At 39.6% G+C, this 16800-nt stretch overlaps 1 protein-coding gene across 6 annotated transcripts in view; it reads left to right on the forward strand.

Moving 5' to 3' along the window:
* ARID1B (AT-rich interaction domain 1B) overlaps positions 1–16800 on the forward strand; it is a 326002-nt gene that overhangs the window by 172872 nt on the left and 136330 nt on the right. For 4 of the 6 annotated variants that reach the window (XM_068184669.1, XM_068184668.1, XM_068184670.1 and 1 more), the window contains one exon: positions 9055–9096. The exons of the other annotated variants lie outside the window; for them this stretch is intronic. In XM_068184669.1, coding sequence (XP_068040770.1) covers positions 9055–9096 — 42 coding nt within the window. The remainder of the gene's footprint in view (positions 1–9054; positions 9097–16800) is intronic. 6 annotated transcript variants of the gene reach the window in all.

Raw genomic sequence — 16800 nt, forward strand, 5'->3', positions numbered from 1 at the left:
TATCTTTGATGTTGGTTGTATATGGGCTCAATTAAATAAGAAAGCTGCTGACAGAATGGTGTACAGTTGAAGCTTTGTTTCTGTAAAGATTTTGTCCTTGGTCACTTATCTTTAGTTTTCACTGCAAAGTGTTAACTTATTTTAGACAAGATTGTTAAGACATGCAGTTTTATCTGGAACTGTTTGTTTTCACTTTTGCAGGTGCTATGTGCAGTAATTATGTAGAGATGTAGATAAAGGGGACAGAGGAGTACTCTGCAACTGCAGTCTTAAGCAGTAGAACTCCTTCCCACTGGCGAGGGTGGCTTTAAAACATGCCTTTTTGGAAGTTTCTGGAATATTTAGAAGCATTATGGCAATGCAGCTGTTCATTACCACCCCCTAGTTGCTGGTGGATGGCATCTTGTATTTAGGCTGAGGAACCCAACTTTGTGTGGATAGGGCTGTTGGGGCTGTTCAGATGGGCCCTCGGGTCGCTGAGCTGTGGCAGTGGGAAGCAGTGGGAAGCTCCAGCCCTGCTAATAGAGGGCAGCAACATTTAACCCTTCATTGAGGTTTTCCGTAGTGATTCCTCTGCAGTCCCACAGTGTAGTATCCCCCAAAGGTGATAGCTGTAGAGACCCTTTGCAGACAAAGTTTTATGTTGCTCAGTTTTGAAAGCGAGTAATCAAAATGAAATTACAGTGTTGGAACAAGAGAGCGAAAAATACAAACGGATTAGAAAAGATGCAGTCACAATACCTAAATAAAAGACTTATTGGTGGCAGTAATTGTTACTGCTTATGTCACATGGTATAATGACAGTTTTTCAGGATTTCCCACATATTAGAATGCATGAGGTTGGAATTTTGTTTTTATGATACCTACCACTCCTTTCTTAAGGGAAACTAAATAGCAGCTGCTCTGAGATTTTGGGTTATGTACAACAGTCATTTTGATCTCTGCATTGTCAAACAAATAAATATCAAAAGCATTTTTAGTGCAGTTACTCTGTTTCATACAGTGTTCTGGTGTGAAAGAACTAATTGCATGTTACGCATCTTTTGCATATATATATGAAAAACAGTATGACAGGAAAATATAAAAGAATTTGAATATATGCTTGGAGAGGGAAAATGTGTATGGGTATGTGTGTGTTTATACATATCTTGCCTATTTCATCTCCTAAAGACAAGAGCAGATGAGCATGTTACTGCCATGAATTTACTGACGATCCACTATTGATAAGGGACCTACAGAGCAGTAAGGTGTGGCAGAGTTGTAAGGGATGGGAGGGTGCCCAGAGATAGGTCTTACAGATTCCCCTTCAGTGAGGGTGCACTGAGCAGAGATCTATGCAATCACAAATGCCCGTTTCTCTGGGAACTGTAATGTTTGTTTCCTGGTGCAAACCTAAATATTTTTGTAGTTTTCTATTTCTTGACTTTACAGAAATTGCCCCGTAGCACACCATTTTTTTTTTCTCCTGAGGTGCTCCTGATATGTCTCATTCTGTTGTAAGTATTAGATCTCACAAGGCTGATTGTTACTACTTCTGGTTAACTAATATTTTCTTCTCAGGGATTGACCTTGTTCTCAGGATTTTGCAAAATATTTGCAAAGGAAGACTAAACCAGCAGGTCGGTCAATAGCAAATCCAGCAATGTGTGTTGGACTCAATGCTGAAGATGTGAATGATTTTTTTTTTTTTTTTTTAATTGTTGTAAATCAGCTTCCCCAAAAGCACTGACATTTAAGAAAAACTTTAAAAATGCGAGCAGGACAGGACTGTTCCACTGACCAGGTTTTAAGAATATGATGCATCATTGTGTTTTATCTTAAACAATGGCTGACCAAGAACAGAGCTGCTTTAGTGAGCTGTGTCCTTGAGCCACTGTGTTGTCTGTACATGCTAATAAGGAGAATGAGGAGAATTAATAAGCAATTTGATCTGCAGAATAGTTTCTTGAAACATCTTTTCAAATCTTTTTAACACAAAGTAGCACACAAATTTACTCTGTCATTTAAAGTGGGATCATTTTGATACTTATTTTGTATTTTTCAACCTAAAAGTTGTGGCTTTAAAAATTAGAACGTTGATCTTTATTATTGCTAGACCCAGTGAGCTAAGAGATAAATGACTGATACTACAAAGAAGCAGTAAACGAAAGAGAAAGCCTAAGAAAAAGGGGATGCCAGATTTAATGAATAATTACCTTGAACTGGGTCTCATGGTTTCCAGTTTTTACATAGGTCAAACTGTGAGGCAATAGCATTTACTTAACTGAAAGCCCTAAGTAGTCTCAACAGCCTTTGTATAGAAAGTGAGGAAATTTCAGCTGATCTATCCTTAGTTAATGAGATTTATACTATGTGACTGTCACACGTTTATTTCAGGCATAGATTCAGGGTCATAACAAAGGTGTGTCTTTGGTGTATTTATTCAAGGATTGCCCAGGGAACATGCCCAATACTCACCTGCTACAGACCTGCAACCTAGCCTGAAGTACATGCATGATTGCAATTAAAAATAAACAAAACTGGTGGCAGGTAGCAGAGGAAAAAGGGAAGGAAGGGTTGTTGCAGTAACCAAAGTTTATTATCATACTTCAGTGTGCATTTAAAGCTGTGAAGACCCTCAGTAAATCCTTGAAAACTGCCAGAAACTAGTGTGGGTCACATAGGTTTGTCCCTGCTCAAATGAGGACAATTATTTGCCACAATTACTGAATCCTAATTACTTGAAAAGGATGGCAAAGGGAGGAGATGTTAAAGCTAGTTAAACTGGATTTCATAAAGATATTAATGACTATAGCCATATTCATCTTTAAAATAAACTAAGGACTTTGAAAAATGAAAACTGGATTAACTTCCTGTCACCTTCATTTAAAAGATGTGTTCAGAACTGGCGGTGTGTGGGTGGGTGGGCTGATTGGGAAAACCTTAAAAGCTGAAAATCTATGCTACAAAAGGATTATGAGGGTGTATCTGCACCAATGTTCTGTGCTATCCAGGCTATTTCCTATAGGCAGCTCAGCAAGATTGGTATGTGAAAATAGTAATTGGAGTTACATTTGCATTGCTCTGCACCTGGGCTAATGAGACCCACTGAGTTGTTGGAACTACAGAGCTTCTCCCTCCTCACGAGTAGAAAAAGTCACCACCAAGTCCTGCGTAAGAGGGCAAAAATGGGTACAAGACCATGCAGTTTGAATTGGACACTCTGATGCAGTTTTGTCTTGGCATGATTGAGCAAGTAGTGCACCCCAACAGCAGGAAGGTGATTTGGCAGTAGTAATTCAAGAGGATGCACCTGTCTTTCCTAATGCTTTTCAGATTTTGTTATCATGGGGAAAAGAGTTCTTTCTAAACTGATTGATCGTTACTGAACAGGGAAAACAAAAGTATTGCAAAATGCAAGTATTAACTTACACATTTGTTTTGTTTTGAGCATATTTTAGAAGAGCCAGAGGCATGCCTTTTTAGTAAGCAGGCAGTTGGCGAAAACCCTCTAGGTATCAGAGAAGCCCTGTGCTATAATTTTCCTAGAATAATAATGTCAAACAAATGACAATAGAAAGCCTATAAAATTTGCAGCCAGCTGGGCAAATTCTCATGTGTGAACCACAGAAACTGTAAGTGCCCATATAAAATATTTTGTCTTGATCAGAGCTGCTCCAGTCTACTGCATCCCTTGCCAGAGTAGCTGTAACCCCCTCACCTGCCAGCTGCAAATAGTGGCTCCATTGGGTGAACTCCGAGGAGCTCCAGCCCAAGTCTCAGAGCAGCGTTAAGTGTGTGCTGTATTGGAAGTTTTTGCCTGGGTAGTTAAATGTAGATCGATGATCCTTCTCAGCATGAATGTTAACAGGGTATTACATGGGAATCAGCATGCATCAGAAATTATTATTAGTGCTTATTTTCAGATTCCCCCAGACAAGATGGAGAGGGCTTTTTTAACCCCTGTCTTTTGTTTTTGTGAGTTAGTTATTTTGTCCTTGTGTACTTGGTATTTCATATTCCGTTGTTTGGATAACAGTCTGGGCATTAAGTGTGGCTGTAATTCCTCCTCTTAATGGTTTCCACTTCTCATGACTCTTGCTTAGTTTCACCTAATCCTATCTCAAACAATGTCTCGATGAGCCAAGAAGGACTTGGGGTGAGCTGAGGACTGAACCAATGCTGAATATGGCTTTGAAGAAGAACAAATTATAATAATTATTTGTGTCATCTGATCACTAGGTTGTACAACTTCGTTCCAAAAAGGCCATGTTCAGCATTGCACCTCAAGGATTCTATCTAAGTTTCAACTCCTTTTTTCTTTGACAGGGAGGTAAAAATGACTGTATGTAATTTACTGTCAGTCTCTTGGTCACGATGCAATATTCTTTCTTGAACTGGGTTTGTATGAGTCATTTATTGAGAAGCAAAACAGAATTACTGACCAAGTTTCATTACTTCTGACAAAAAGAGACTCGAAGCTACACCCCATCTTGTTTCAGGGTACGCCACATGTTACTCATTAGGTCCTTCTGGCTGACATGACATTTATGAATTCTTTCATTTTATAAAAAATACTAAATGCTGTTCTATTCAACTGTTTAATCATAGAATACTACATAAGCAGTAGTGGTCTGGGCCATAGCTGTCCATTTTTGGAGTCCATGTAAGTTGTGCAGGGCGGTGGGAAGATGACCTTGGCAGGCACTGAGGAGGTTTCTGGACCCCTTCTGGGCAGCCCCGGAAGGCTGCGCTTGGACTGAGGGCAGCAGTGGGGAGCAGGCTGTAGGAAGGATCAGCTGCCCAGGCAGGACAGGCATGCTTCAGCTGTGGGATGCTCCTGCTTAAACCACTGATTGTGTCATTGATCCACAGTGTATGGTTAATACACACACTCCCTAGAATACTACCCCTTCATTTGCCCCTTACCAGTTGCAATAGCCTTCTAGCCCAGAATTGCAGGATACTGTGCAATTAGAAGAAAAAAGGCTGTTTGGTTCTTCAGATAATCTGGGAAAAAACTGACCAAAGAACAGTGACCAAAATTTGATTTTACATAGAAATTAAATACAGGGCAAACAGCATTCAACTGTAGCACTGTATTTTGAGGAGCAGGAAGTGTGGACTGGAGCAAAGATTCAGAGCAGTGCCTAGGGGAAAGCTGCTCTATCTGATACAGATATAAATATGTACATGAAAATCAAACAGTGCTTCATTTAAGAATCAAGTCTGCATTTTTTAGTGATAGAGTGAATTTTTCACTGTAAAAGAAAAACACTCCACCTACCCAAGATATTTACATGTGTACACACTCAGAACAGCCAACTAAAATAAAAAATGTTTAGCTGCCACAAATGGCTATATAATGTGAAGTTCTTAATTAACATCAGATTATCTTAAAGCAATAATGAATGTCTTGTTTATTTTTTTAATGTATTGGAATGGAAGGGATATATTCTGAAGGTGATTAAAAGAAAGATGGTACTTGCCTGATTCTTAAGATAATGTTCTTTTTTGCTGGGATGATGTGGGTGCTGATTGAAGTACATGAGCATTCCCGCTAGAGGGGGGTCCACTCAGCCTAGGTTGTAATGCATTTTGGGGTTTTTGGTTTGGTTTTTTTTTTTTTTTTTTTTTGCTTGGTATTGTTTTGGGTTTGTTTGTTGCTTTTTTTTTTTTTCAGTTTGCTTTTTTTTGGTTTTGTGGGTTTTTTTTGGAAGCCCAGCATGAGGAAAACCTCATGTAGTCTCACATCTTGTTTTAGTCCTTTATGTTGTGTATCTCATGGTGTCAGCAGCTACTTGTCTCTTACTTAGCTTAACTGTCCTTTATACAAGGAGGTGAGAACCCAAATGAAATGACTAATGGACTAGTGCACTGTTAAACACAGTAGTAACAACGAATACAGAGAATGTTTGGTTTTATCATCTGCAAGATGAGGACAATTATTTATCACAGAAATGGTGTGATCATTCTTGGAAAAGTAGAAGCAGCTTTATCAAACCTGTTCAATAACATTTTTAATTAGAATTGTTATCTATCTTCAGGCCATTTTACGGTCTCTGTGAGCCTTATGTTTTTAAGCATAAAAGAAAATCTTTCTATAAGTGAAAGAGACTAAGAGTATGTTAAACTAGCTTAAACGTCTGTTTTACTCTTTGATGTCACAATTTATTCTTCCTCTCAGTTTCTTGGTGAAACAAAGATTGAGTTTTGCACATGTGTTGGTCATTGTGCCATGTTAAATAATGGCTGTTGTGAGCATTCTCTTGGCCCTGAGCAGGAGCTTCCTGAGCAGAACCCAGGTGCTGCCAATATGCCTGTGCTCTGCAGTGGGGGTCCTGGCACGTGAAGTGGCCTCTCTGCAGATGAAGTGCAGTGCAGAGCCTAAACTAAAACTCTGCCCGATCTGTGCTGGGTTGGTGCAGGCTTTCCATGCCATCCCATCCATGTTGTGCTTCTGCAGGGCGGGGGACAGGCAGCCCTGAATAGGGGTGTCCACCCAGCTGTGACCCTTGGGAAGGAGAGGGAGGAGGAATGGGACAGCAGGGCAAGAGTGACAGAGTGTACTAGGGCTGGCAAGGCATCAGCATCTCTGATGGATTCGAAGAGGAAGTGAGAAAAGGACCCTGTGGCACAAGAAAGACTCCATTTTTTCCCTGATGAATCTGCACAAGACAAATGTAGCACAGTAATAAGCATCCACTCTCTGCAACTACCTGAAAGGTAGAACAACTGAGGCTGTAGCCAGGTGGGGGTCAGCCTCCTCTTTCAGGCAACAAGTGACAGAACAGAAGGATATAGCCTCAAGCTCTGCCAGGGGAAGTTCAAGTTGGACATCATGAAGAATTTCTTCACTGAAAAGGTGATCAGGTATTGGAATGGGCTGTTCAGGGAGGTGGTGGAATCACTGTTCCTGGAATTCTTCAAGAAACAACTGGATGTGGCACTTGGTGCTGTGGTCTGGTTGATGTGGTTGTGTTCCATCAAAGGTTGGACTTGAAGATCTTGGAGCTCTTTTCTGACCTTTATGACTCTATGATTAATGGGACTGGAGATAGCATCTGGGATATGTGACTACATAACACTGGACGGAGAAAACTGAGTAAGTTTGAAAAAGCTTTTGGGGTCTGTCTAGTGGTGGTAACTGGATGCTGTACCAAAACAGCAAGCCTATTGAAAATGAGCATTCACACTTCAGATATGTACCACATTAACCCTAACTAAGATGCTTCTGATAGTGGAATGACTTTTTTCAGAAACCACCTGAGTGTATGAGTAGGGCACTGTATTGTGACAAGCAGTCATACAGTTTTTTCCAATCCAATGGCTGATTATTCTTTTTGGCCTTGGGCAAGTCACTTAACCCTCTGTCTGTTTCTTCATCTGTAAAATATATTATGGATATTTATCAGTCTCACCAGGACTGATTGTTTAATATTTATAAAGTGCCTAAAGGATTAGAAGCTTAATATAAGGAGCTAATATGTATCATATCATTTTAGATTGATTTTATTTACTTGGATTTTTTTCCCTACCTCCTATTGAATGAGATGGTATTTTGTAACCTCTTACTGTCATTCCTAATTACCTGGACAGGTCACAATTGGGTAACTCCAGGTTCATTTTCTTCATTTATTCCTAGTTCCTATGAATGCTTTATCTCCCTCCCACTTTTTTCTCCTCCCTTTTTTAATTTAGAGATGAAGAAATACCATATGTTGCTAGATCGTGACATAAATATATTTAAGTGCTGCCATCATTGTTAGTTTATCAGCCTTTCCATTATAAACCCTCTTGTTCAGGGGTTTATAACTTTGGCATTATAACATGCTTCAGGGTGAAACTTCACGTTCATTTTTTCCCCCTTGATTTGCTTTAAATCCTTCAGTCTTCTTAAGTTAAACTGGAGATTAGATACATTAGTTATACTAGTTGTATAAATTATAATGTGGCAGTAGGCATTCTAAAAGGATGTAAATCAGAGAAACAGAGAATTTCCTAGTTGTTAAACTGTGAGCCTGAGAGGAGAGATCTGGGATTCTTTCCATGAGTGTGTCCCTGGCTTGGCACATAACTACTAAAAAATTATTCAATCTCTTTCTGCCTCACTTTTCTCTCTATATATTGAGATGGTGACATTTCTGACTTCACTGGTGTATTGGGAAGCTTCATTAATTAGAATTCATAAAAGACCAAGATTCTCAGGTGAAAGGCGCTGAAGTGTGAAGTATTTTTAAGGAGTCTAATGAAAAATAGGTGTGCCTGCTTTCCTATGTCTGGTCCTGTTACGCAGTTTAGTGCATATCAACTCTAGAGCCGTGTGGCAACCAGCAAGGGCTTTGCCACCAGTGTGGCCACCAGTGTGTGGCCAAAGCAAGGGCTTTGATCTGGAGCATCACTCGATGACCTGGCAGCTTGTTTTTCTCAGACTTTCAAACATTCACTGTATCTCTCAGCCAATTGGTCTCAGCCTTTGCCTGGGAGTTTGTGTTCCCCAAATTCTAGTTTTCAAAGAGTTCTCTAGTGCAAGACAGGATAGGAGCCTGCAACCAAGACCTTGGCTGCAGAGTTTCCCCTTGTTCCACTTGGTGCTGGTGCAGAAGTACCCAGCCTGCTTAGAAGGTAACATGGAAGGGAAGAGGTCAGGGGTTTCCAGGTTTTTTTTTTGTTTTGTTTTGTTTTGTTTTTTTTTTTTTTGCAGGGACTTAGCATGGCAGATCATTCTGGTTGTGCACTCAGGCAGCTTTTTGGTGTAGTCATAACTCTTTATGGAGAAAAATATTCCAGCCGTAGTACAGTAAATTCTGGGACGCTGGCAGGTACTCCTTGTCATTCAGGTGGAGAAACCTTGTTTGTGTCGTGAGGGATGCTCTCAGAGTTTCCTCACTTGAGGACTTCTGTTGTCAGCTGTTACTTTAGCACATCTATCATGTGCTGTTTTCCTAGGGTTGATCCAGACTGGCACCTTAATTTACAGATCTCTTCTTTGCCTGGACTGTGGTGCTGTGCTCAGGAGAGAGAGGTTCTTGGTGGTGGCTAAATTTGAAATTATCTTTCTCCTTATAATTTCAGGTTGAAGTCTTGGCCTCCGAGGATGCTACATTTGGACACAAGGTGTGTAGTTTGGTGCAGGTTTGTTATATAGGTCCCAACAATATGAATTTTTGGATGTGATGCCACAGAAAATTACAATTTTCAACCTGAGAATCGAGGATTCTGTGACTTGCATCCATCAATTCAGAAACTTCCCCTTGTGTGTGGTAATCTGAGAATGGCACACGGGCTGTCTTAATCCTTTTCTTGGTATAAAACCTGTGAGCAAGTTTTACTTGCAGAAACCCACGTGCAAATACGTAATGTCAGCTTAGCAGCAGTTTTTAAGATTGGACTTGTCCAAATGCTGAATTTGTTCTTGTTCCATAGATTGGCAACTCAGAAATTGTACTTGTCTGCTTGGCAGTCTACTGAGTAAGCCACTTTGTTCAGGCCGTTTTTCACAGAGCATCTCGAGTAGAAAGTAGTGCATTGAAGAGCTGCATCACCCTGTGTTCAATTGTAGATCAGCATGTGGCGGGCAATAGTGTGTGTTGGAGAGATGACTTCAGACCTGCCCAACTACGTGGATGGGCTGTGTCCTACCTAGTGCTCATGTTTCTTTGGCCAGTGAGCATTGTGATGATGACCACTGTTTTAAATGAGCACTGATAGCAGATGATTTTAATGAGGGCAGATTGTGTGTAGGCTATAACCATAAAGCCAGGAAGAGTGCATGGGGAAGGGAAAAAAGAGATTGTAGGAACAGTAGGCTAAATCATGACAGTGAAGAGTTTCCTGCTGCTAAAGGCCCATATGCTGTGATGTTACTGCAGGTGGAAAAATAGCAGTGCTGTTACTATTAAGTTAAAAAGGAAAAGCAAGAAAATATTAAATAAGTTCTCCAGGTTTATTTGGAATACAATAAGCAAAATTAACCAGCAGGGGGAAAAAAAAGCTTTAAAAGTACATAAATATTCATGATGCCAGAATTTACATTGTGTCTATATTGTACATTTTTATATTGATATGTGATAAAGTGATTTCAATAAATTATTAGAAAACAAACAGAGCTACTCTGGTATTATTTGAAGTATATAATGTATGGTAGTTTGCAGTATTTTCTGATTTTTATTTAATACCCAGCAAGCATACAGAATATTCATTGAATATTTAATAAACCTGGAGGGTCAGCTCTTGTGAGCTCATCTCCATAATCCTTCAGACTAGGTGGGTAAAAAGAAATATTACTGATGATTATTGTCGCCAGTCACTCTCAGAGCTAAAAAAAAGCACTGTGGAGGAGGCTTCTGAGTTTTTTTCATGGCTAGATTTACAAGGTGTTTTTATGTCTTGTCATCCTGATGGACATCCTTTGAAACTCCTTTTTATTACAAAAACGTTTAAGAGTTTTCTGTTGCTAAGCTTCTGTTTTACAAAATGGAATCAGTTTGTTACCAGCTCTGACCATCAATGTCCAGAGTCCCAGCATCTTTTTTCCTAAGATTCATCTTCAGCACTATCAGGATCTTTTAAACTCTCTTATAGAAGTAGCTTTATGTTATGTAGTGAACTGTCTGTGTCTAGGAATATCATGTACTTTTTATCAATCAAAAAGAAAGCTAAATGTATCATCCAAAACTTGTTAATCCCAGAATTTATTTTTGCTGTCTATTTAGAGATGCTGCAAAAGCATTTTCTTCCCTTCTCTCCCTTAAGGGGTGCTTTCTTTACCGTCTGTCTCAATGACAAATAAATGCCAGTATCTCTGTTACATTAACAGATGAGTTTGTGTGCCAACAGAGAATGTGTATAAGCAAAAATTTTTAAATGAAAAAAAGTTAATTTTATAAATTAGGAAGTAAATTGATAGGATAACACAGTTGGCCAGATAACGCAGTTGAGAAGGATGTAAAGTTAAAAATTTGTACCATGCAGTGCTTTCCTTGGTACCTGCTTTTAGCCTGAATTTTCCTCCAGGGCTATTGTAGACTGTTGAGGGGAGCTATCTTTTTCATGTTTGGGTGTAGAATATGTCTCCGCTTGAAACATTGTAAGGCCCCTCTGTATGCAGGAGCAGAAGCACAGTTTGCTGCAGGGGATGACTCTTCTTTTGACTGCATCCATTCCACCTATCCTTAGATGCCACTTAGTTTTAGGCTGTTGACAGGCTGTGTTGCCTGTAGATACATACAAGAATAGTGTCTTTAAAAAAAAAGATATTTGTAGACTACTAAAAGAATGTACAATGTCATTTGTTATTCTTAAATTCTCCGTGATGTCAGTCTCATGGTAAATATGCACACTGGCAGCAAATGGGACTGTTTCCCAGGAAAAGGTTCTGAATGAGACACCAGAACATTGTTCAGCTTTGGTGTAGTTATCATTGGCAAAGTGAAGATCTGGCTGATGTAATGTGCCCCTTGAATGGCTGAGTCTTGGATGATGGTCATCATCCTCATGTTTGTAGAAATCAGCTACATGATGCTTTTGATACAAGTTATGCATATTGATTTAGACAAAATAATTCTTATTTTAGAAAATAAAATGAAAACAAAAGGAATTGTGTCATACTGTCAAAATACCCAGGGAAAGGGCACCTTGAAGTACCAAATCCTGTCTTTATTCCTTAGGCATGGAACAGGTGCAAATTGCGAACCATTAATAGTAGTCCTTAGAAATGTTTTCTCCTCCTCAACTTTTTAATAAGTAAACAGTCTTCCCCAAACAAATGTAGGACATAAGGCATTTATTAGAGTAAAAATTACATTTTAATATGAACTTCTTGTTTTCATTTTCTGCATATGTGAGACCAGTGCTGTTTAAAAGGCCATGAAAATCTAAGCACATTTTCAATCAGTTTAAAAAAAAAAGTTGTTGTTTGATAAGTATAAATATGTACAGATTTGATTGCATTGCTGTCCAAAGATTTGTTTTGGTTGAATAGAAGGAAGTAAACCCATTCAGCTTTCTGTGCAACTAATTTTACAGAAGGAGGAAGCTATTGGTGTGCTGTAACAGCTCTTTCAAAGATGGTACACATGGTGTTCAGTTTAATTTACACATTTATTTGTGTGTGTGCTTGAATGTGTGTTTGTTTTTAAAGAAAAAAAACCTTCCAGGTTTTGACTGGTTCTTTTGTTTCGTTATTTAGAGGGGTTGTGATACATGTACGGTTACGCGTGGAGAGATGTAGGGGGAATGACCATGTAGCAAATCATAAACAGCTGATAGGTGATCTGGGACAGGCTTAATAGTCATGCCTGATTTGTTCAAATTCTGATGAGGATAAACATATAATAAGTTCCTTCAAAACCATAGTTGCCAAGAAAATAACGTAGAGTAAGAGTTCTCTCTTTCTCTATTGATGGAGTAGATGGAGTGATTGCTATGTGCCCAAGTCTGCAGTCAACACACAGGAATGGATTTCAAAGTTGGAAACTGTTTGAGTCCCATTAATCCTATAAAGCCTAATGATGATGTGTAAAATACTAAAAGTACCAATTTATTTTGTGTTTATTTTAGCTGAGTAGGAAGTTATATTTTAGCAGATGGGACCAGTGTTTGCAGATGGCAGAGAAAACAGGAGAAATACAAAGAAACGAAAAGAAAGAGAAAAAAAAAATGAGGTGCCCAGGGCAGAAGTAAAAGGTAAAATTACCCTTTTTGAATGATGCTCATTTAAAGACCAAGGCAATGAACAAATAAAAATAGGAGTGTGGGAGTTTTTTAAATCGTCCTAAGAGATTCAGATGCTCAATTTCCATTAGAACCTTTTTATCCCTGAGGTAGAATTGAAAATCTTAGTCTGAAAGGTTGGTTATTATGTAAAGATTTAACCCTCATTTTATTGTTGTAGGAGCTGCATATTGGCATCAGTTGGAATTACAGTGTCAAATGCAGTAGCACGCGCTTCATACAGGCTGCAAATGGTGTCTGATATCCCTATCTAGAACAGGATGCCCGACTTTTTAAATATCTGTGCTCAGTTCACTCTCCCTCCCTTTCCTTAAGGCTTTTACTGTCAGCATCCACCTGACCCAAATAATGTAGGGTAGGGGAGGCTTCATTCAGTTAAGCCTGGTGAGATCACCTTGTGCGCATGTCCCAGCCTGTCTGTGGACCTGTGGAGTGCCATCAGCTGTGTTGGCAGTGCTGGCCACAGAGCCCGCCCTCCGCAGCTAATGCTGAGGTGCAGTGATCCCAGCTTAGTGCTGCATTAATAGAAATAAGTTGGTTAATGGCAGTCCAGCAGCTACATGTCAGAAGGCTCAAAAGTTTGGGCAACAGGAAAAGAGATACTTCTGTTCCCACAGTGGGGGAGCTCCACCAAGAACAGGACTCTCTTATTTGGTAGTGAGCTTTAATCCTTCCATTGTGTGTCATTTTAAGCTGTGTTGTGATGTAATTGGCTTAATCATTACTATTATGTTTCTTTGCACAAGTTAAGATTGTAATTTGACGTATGGAAATAAATGGCAACTGGATTAGTGATGTGCAGGTGACATTTAAAAATGGGGCAGGGAAGAAAGCCTTTCATATTTTGCAAGTGGCATGTTTGCTAATGTACAGAGGCAGAATTGACCACACAACTGCATCTCAAGCTGGTTTGAAGTAGGAGCAAGCTTCACCTGTTCTTTTCTGGGACCGTGTGCTGCTGGGGTTGCGGAAAAAGAATCTCATTCCCAATGGATGTATTCACTGTAGGAGTGATTTTGTGTTTCCTTTGCAGAAGACAAATACAGGAGTAAAGCTTTCTCTTTGATCGAGAAATCAGCATAATGGAGAGACAGCTCTATCAAAGAAATACAGCAAGGGTGGTATTTCTGATCTGGATGTGTCTGTATGGTGGAGCTTCCAGCATTGTTCGTGAAAATAGCTGTATTTTTGTTTTATGACACAACATAAAGTGATGACCTTGTCTCCATAATTTAGTAACTCTGGAAGTTGTTTAGAGAGTCTATTCCTAAGTCTTTTAAAGTATGTGCTGCTGGATTGCATTTTTAAAGTGTTCTTTCTCTGATACAGGATACATGTTTTAAGAATCAAATGTGCTCAGGACTAAAATATTTTTCCTCCCAAACATATTAGTTTTACTCCAGTTTATTAAGGTGTTTTTTGGGTTGCTTTGGTGAGGGAGTGCTGGGCAGAGTGGGGAGGTTCATAGTTTTAGGGGAGGAGTTTTGCTTTTCTCCACCTTGTAGATGCTGTATTATTGAAACAATCAGCACATCATGGTGCATCTTCCGTAGTCAACTTATTTTCATATCCCAGATAGCAGAAGTTCAAATCCCAAGGGTAAATTGAGCTACGCAATGTAGCTATGTGTCAGCTTCCTGGTTTGAAGCATAGGACATCAAAGGGAATACATTTGGTGGCTGACTGTGATTTATGACTGTGCAAACCTAGAAAGAAACTGTTGTTCTTGCAATATCTGTAACTGAACCCTTGAGCTATGAGATGGAGATGGCATGAGATAAAATTGAGAGACATGTTCTCAAGAGATATTTTTCTTTTTTTTTTTTTTTTAATGTATTAGCTTGATTGCAATAAAATAATACTACTTGGGAAGAAAATTAAAATAACTAGTTGAAAGAGAAGAAAAAGTAGACATAAAAATTGTTCTCTTCTAATGCTTGCCTTGTTTAAGGCAGCTTTCTTTTGTTGAAGACTGTAAGCAGCCTTTGCTCCTGCCATCTGGTGGTTGCTAATAACAGTTACATCTTCAAAGCCAAACTAAATTGTTTTAAAGCCAATTAATCCTTTTCAGAAGAGAATGTTTTCAAGGGTCAGAATTATCTCTGTCTTGATGTGTTGACACTTGGATTGTCTGTGTGTGCTTAGTATATGGGAAAATACAGAGAAATGAGTCCTCATTTACATTTGTCTTTGCACTGTTGACTTAGATAGGAACCTGGGAGTTGTAAATAAGTTTTGGGGTTTGTTTTAGCTTAGAAAAAATAGATACTCATATTAACCTCCAGTAAATTCTGTTTTGCTGCTCATAGGAGAGTTAGGATTGCATGTTTCCCCAGTTCTGTTTTTCATTTCTTTGTGGACTTGTTTCACCTGAGGTGTTCAGATGACTAAAAGGATTTTCCAAACTCTTTTGTTTGACTCATTCTTAAAGTTGTGTTTTGGGGTTGCGGAAGTCTCCTGAGTGCCCTCCGTGCTGGGTGTTTTCCAAGAGTAGAGAATGGCATCATAGCAGGAAGCAAGGTGCTCTTTTTATATTCTTAGGGTCCCCTTACAGATGTATCAAAGTGTTTTGAAACACTTAGGACTACGCAGCAGTGACTTGAACAGGTTTCTTTCTGAACGACCTGTGTATATCACTGTTATGGTATTTGTGACAGTCCAAGAAAACATAAAACTGAGAAATTGTGATGATGTTTTACAAATTTCATCTTCATAATCAATAGGTCATACTGTCTGGTAAGTTTAGTATCAATAAATACCTCTGTGGTTTGTGGGGTTTTTTCCCCAATTAGTTTTATACTAATTAAGAGGCACACCAAGAGATTTGTGGCCATAAGTTCCTCTCCATCCATTACACAGTCCTAACTGTGGTCCAGCTTTGTCCTGAGTGCTGCAGGCAGTAGAGGAGTGTATCTAACCACCTTGAGTATGGAGGGTGATTCCAAAAAACACCCACTTGTGGTGCCTCACTCCTCATAACTATGTCCCACTTCCCATATGGAGAAGATTTTAAAGCTCTCTGGGAGGATGGAAAAAAGTGCAGGCTTCTTGGAGATTGTGATGCCTCCTTGTGCAGTGGAGGTGGGTCTGGACAGTTTCATAACAATCCTGCATAAAGAAGAAAAGACAAAATAATACACAGAATAAGAGAAAAAAAGCTACGTTAGCTAAGAAGCCCTACTTGTCAGAAAGTCAAGATCAGCTGGATAAATGATGTAATAAGAGTTGGTTCTCTCCTCCTTGTGCCCTGTCCCCACACTCCTGTAGTCTCAAGAAAGACAAGGCAAGGTGAGGCTTTTGTGAGGACGTGTCTCCTGTGGCAATGTCCCTGTGTGTGTACAGCATGTCAGGCTTTCTTGGATATTTCCTTTTTTTCTGCCAGTGATCCAAGCTAGCCATAAATACATGTTTAATGTTCCTTTTCAGCATGAAGCATCTCATGGTGCTTGCAGAATAAATACTGATGGCCTCAGGGTTAGGCTTAGGCAGTTTACATGGGTATGTGGTAACATTTATTTTACAAAGCTCCCAAGCACTCTGTGGCAAGCTGGAGTGAGCACAGATGGTAAACGTGCCTTCCTCAGCACCCTTGAACATCGTTGGCCTGTGGCTGGCCCCGTGCCCTGCAACCAGCTGGGATTAGTGCTAAGAAAATGTGAACTGCTGTCTTTCTTCCTATATCATCTGTATTTTGGACATACATAAATGTGATGAACGGCCTTCCTCTCCAGCACTGCACCGTTTAGGTTATCAAGGTGTGGATGTGGCCACATTTTGGATTTTGACATGAATTTAAAGGTTCCATTGCCTTTCTGAGAGTACCATTGTGGAGGTTTCAGAAGATGTGTATGCAGTTCAAAGCAACTGTTAGGTATTTGCTCAAGTGACATCTGTAAGTAAAAATCATGGAGTGGTTTGGGTTGGAAGGAGCTTTAAAGATCATCTAGTTTGAACCCCTCTGTCATGGACAGGAATACCTTTCAATTGCATGAGGCTGCTTAGAGCTCCATCCAAGCTGGCTTTGAACACCTCCAGGAATGGGGTATCCACAGTCTTTTTGGGCAACCTGTTCCAGTGCCTCACAAC

Source organism: Anomalospiza imberbis, chromosome 3 (genome assembly GCF_031753505.1).
Source record: "Anomalospiza imberbis isolate Cuckoo-Finch-1a 21T00152 chromosome 3, ASM3175350v1, whole genome shotgun sequence".
In the NCBI taxonomy this organism is placed as follows: Eukaryota; Metazoa; Chordata; class Aves; order Passeriformes; family Viduidae; genus Anomalospiza; species Anomalospiza imberbis.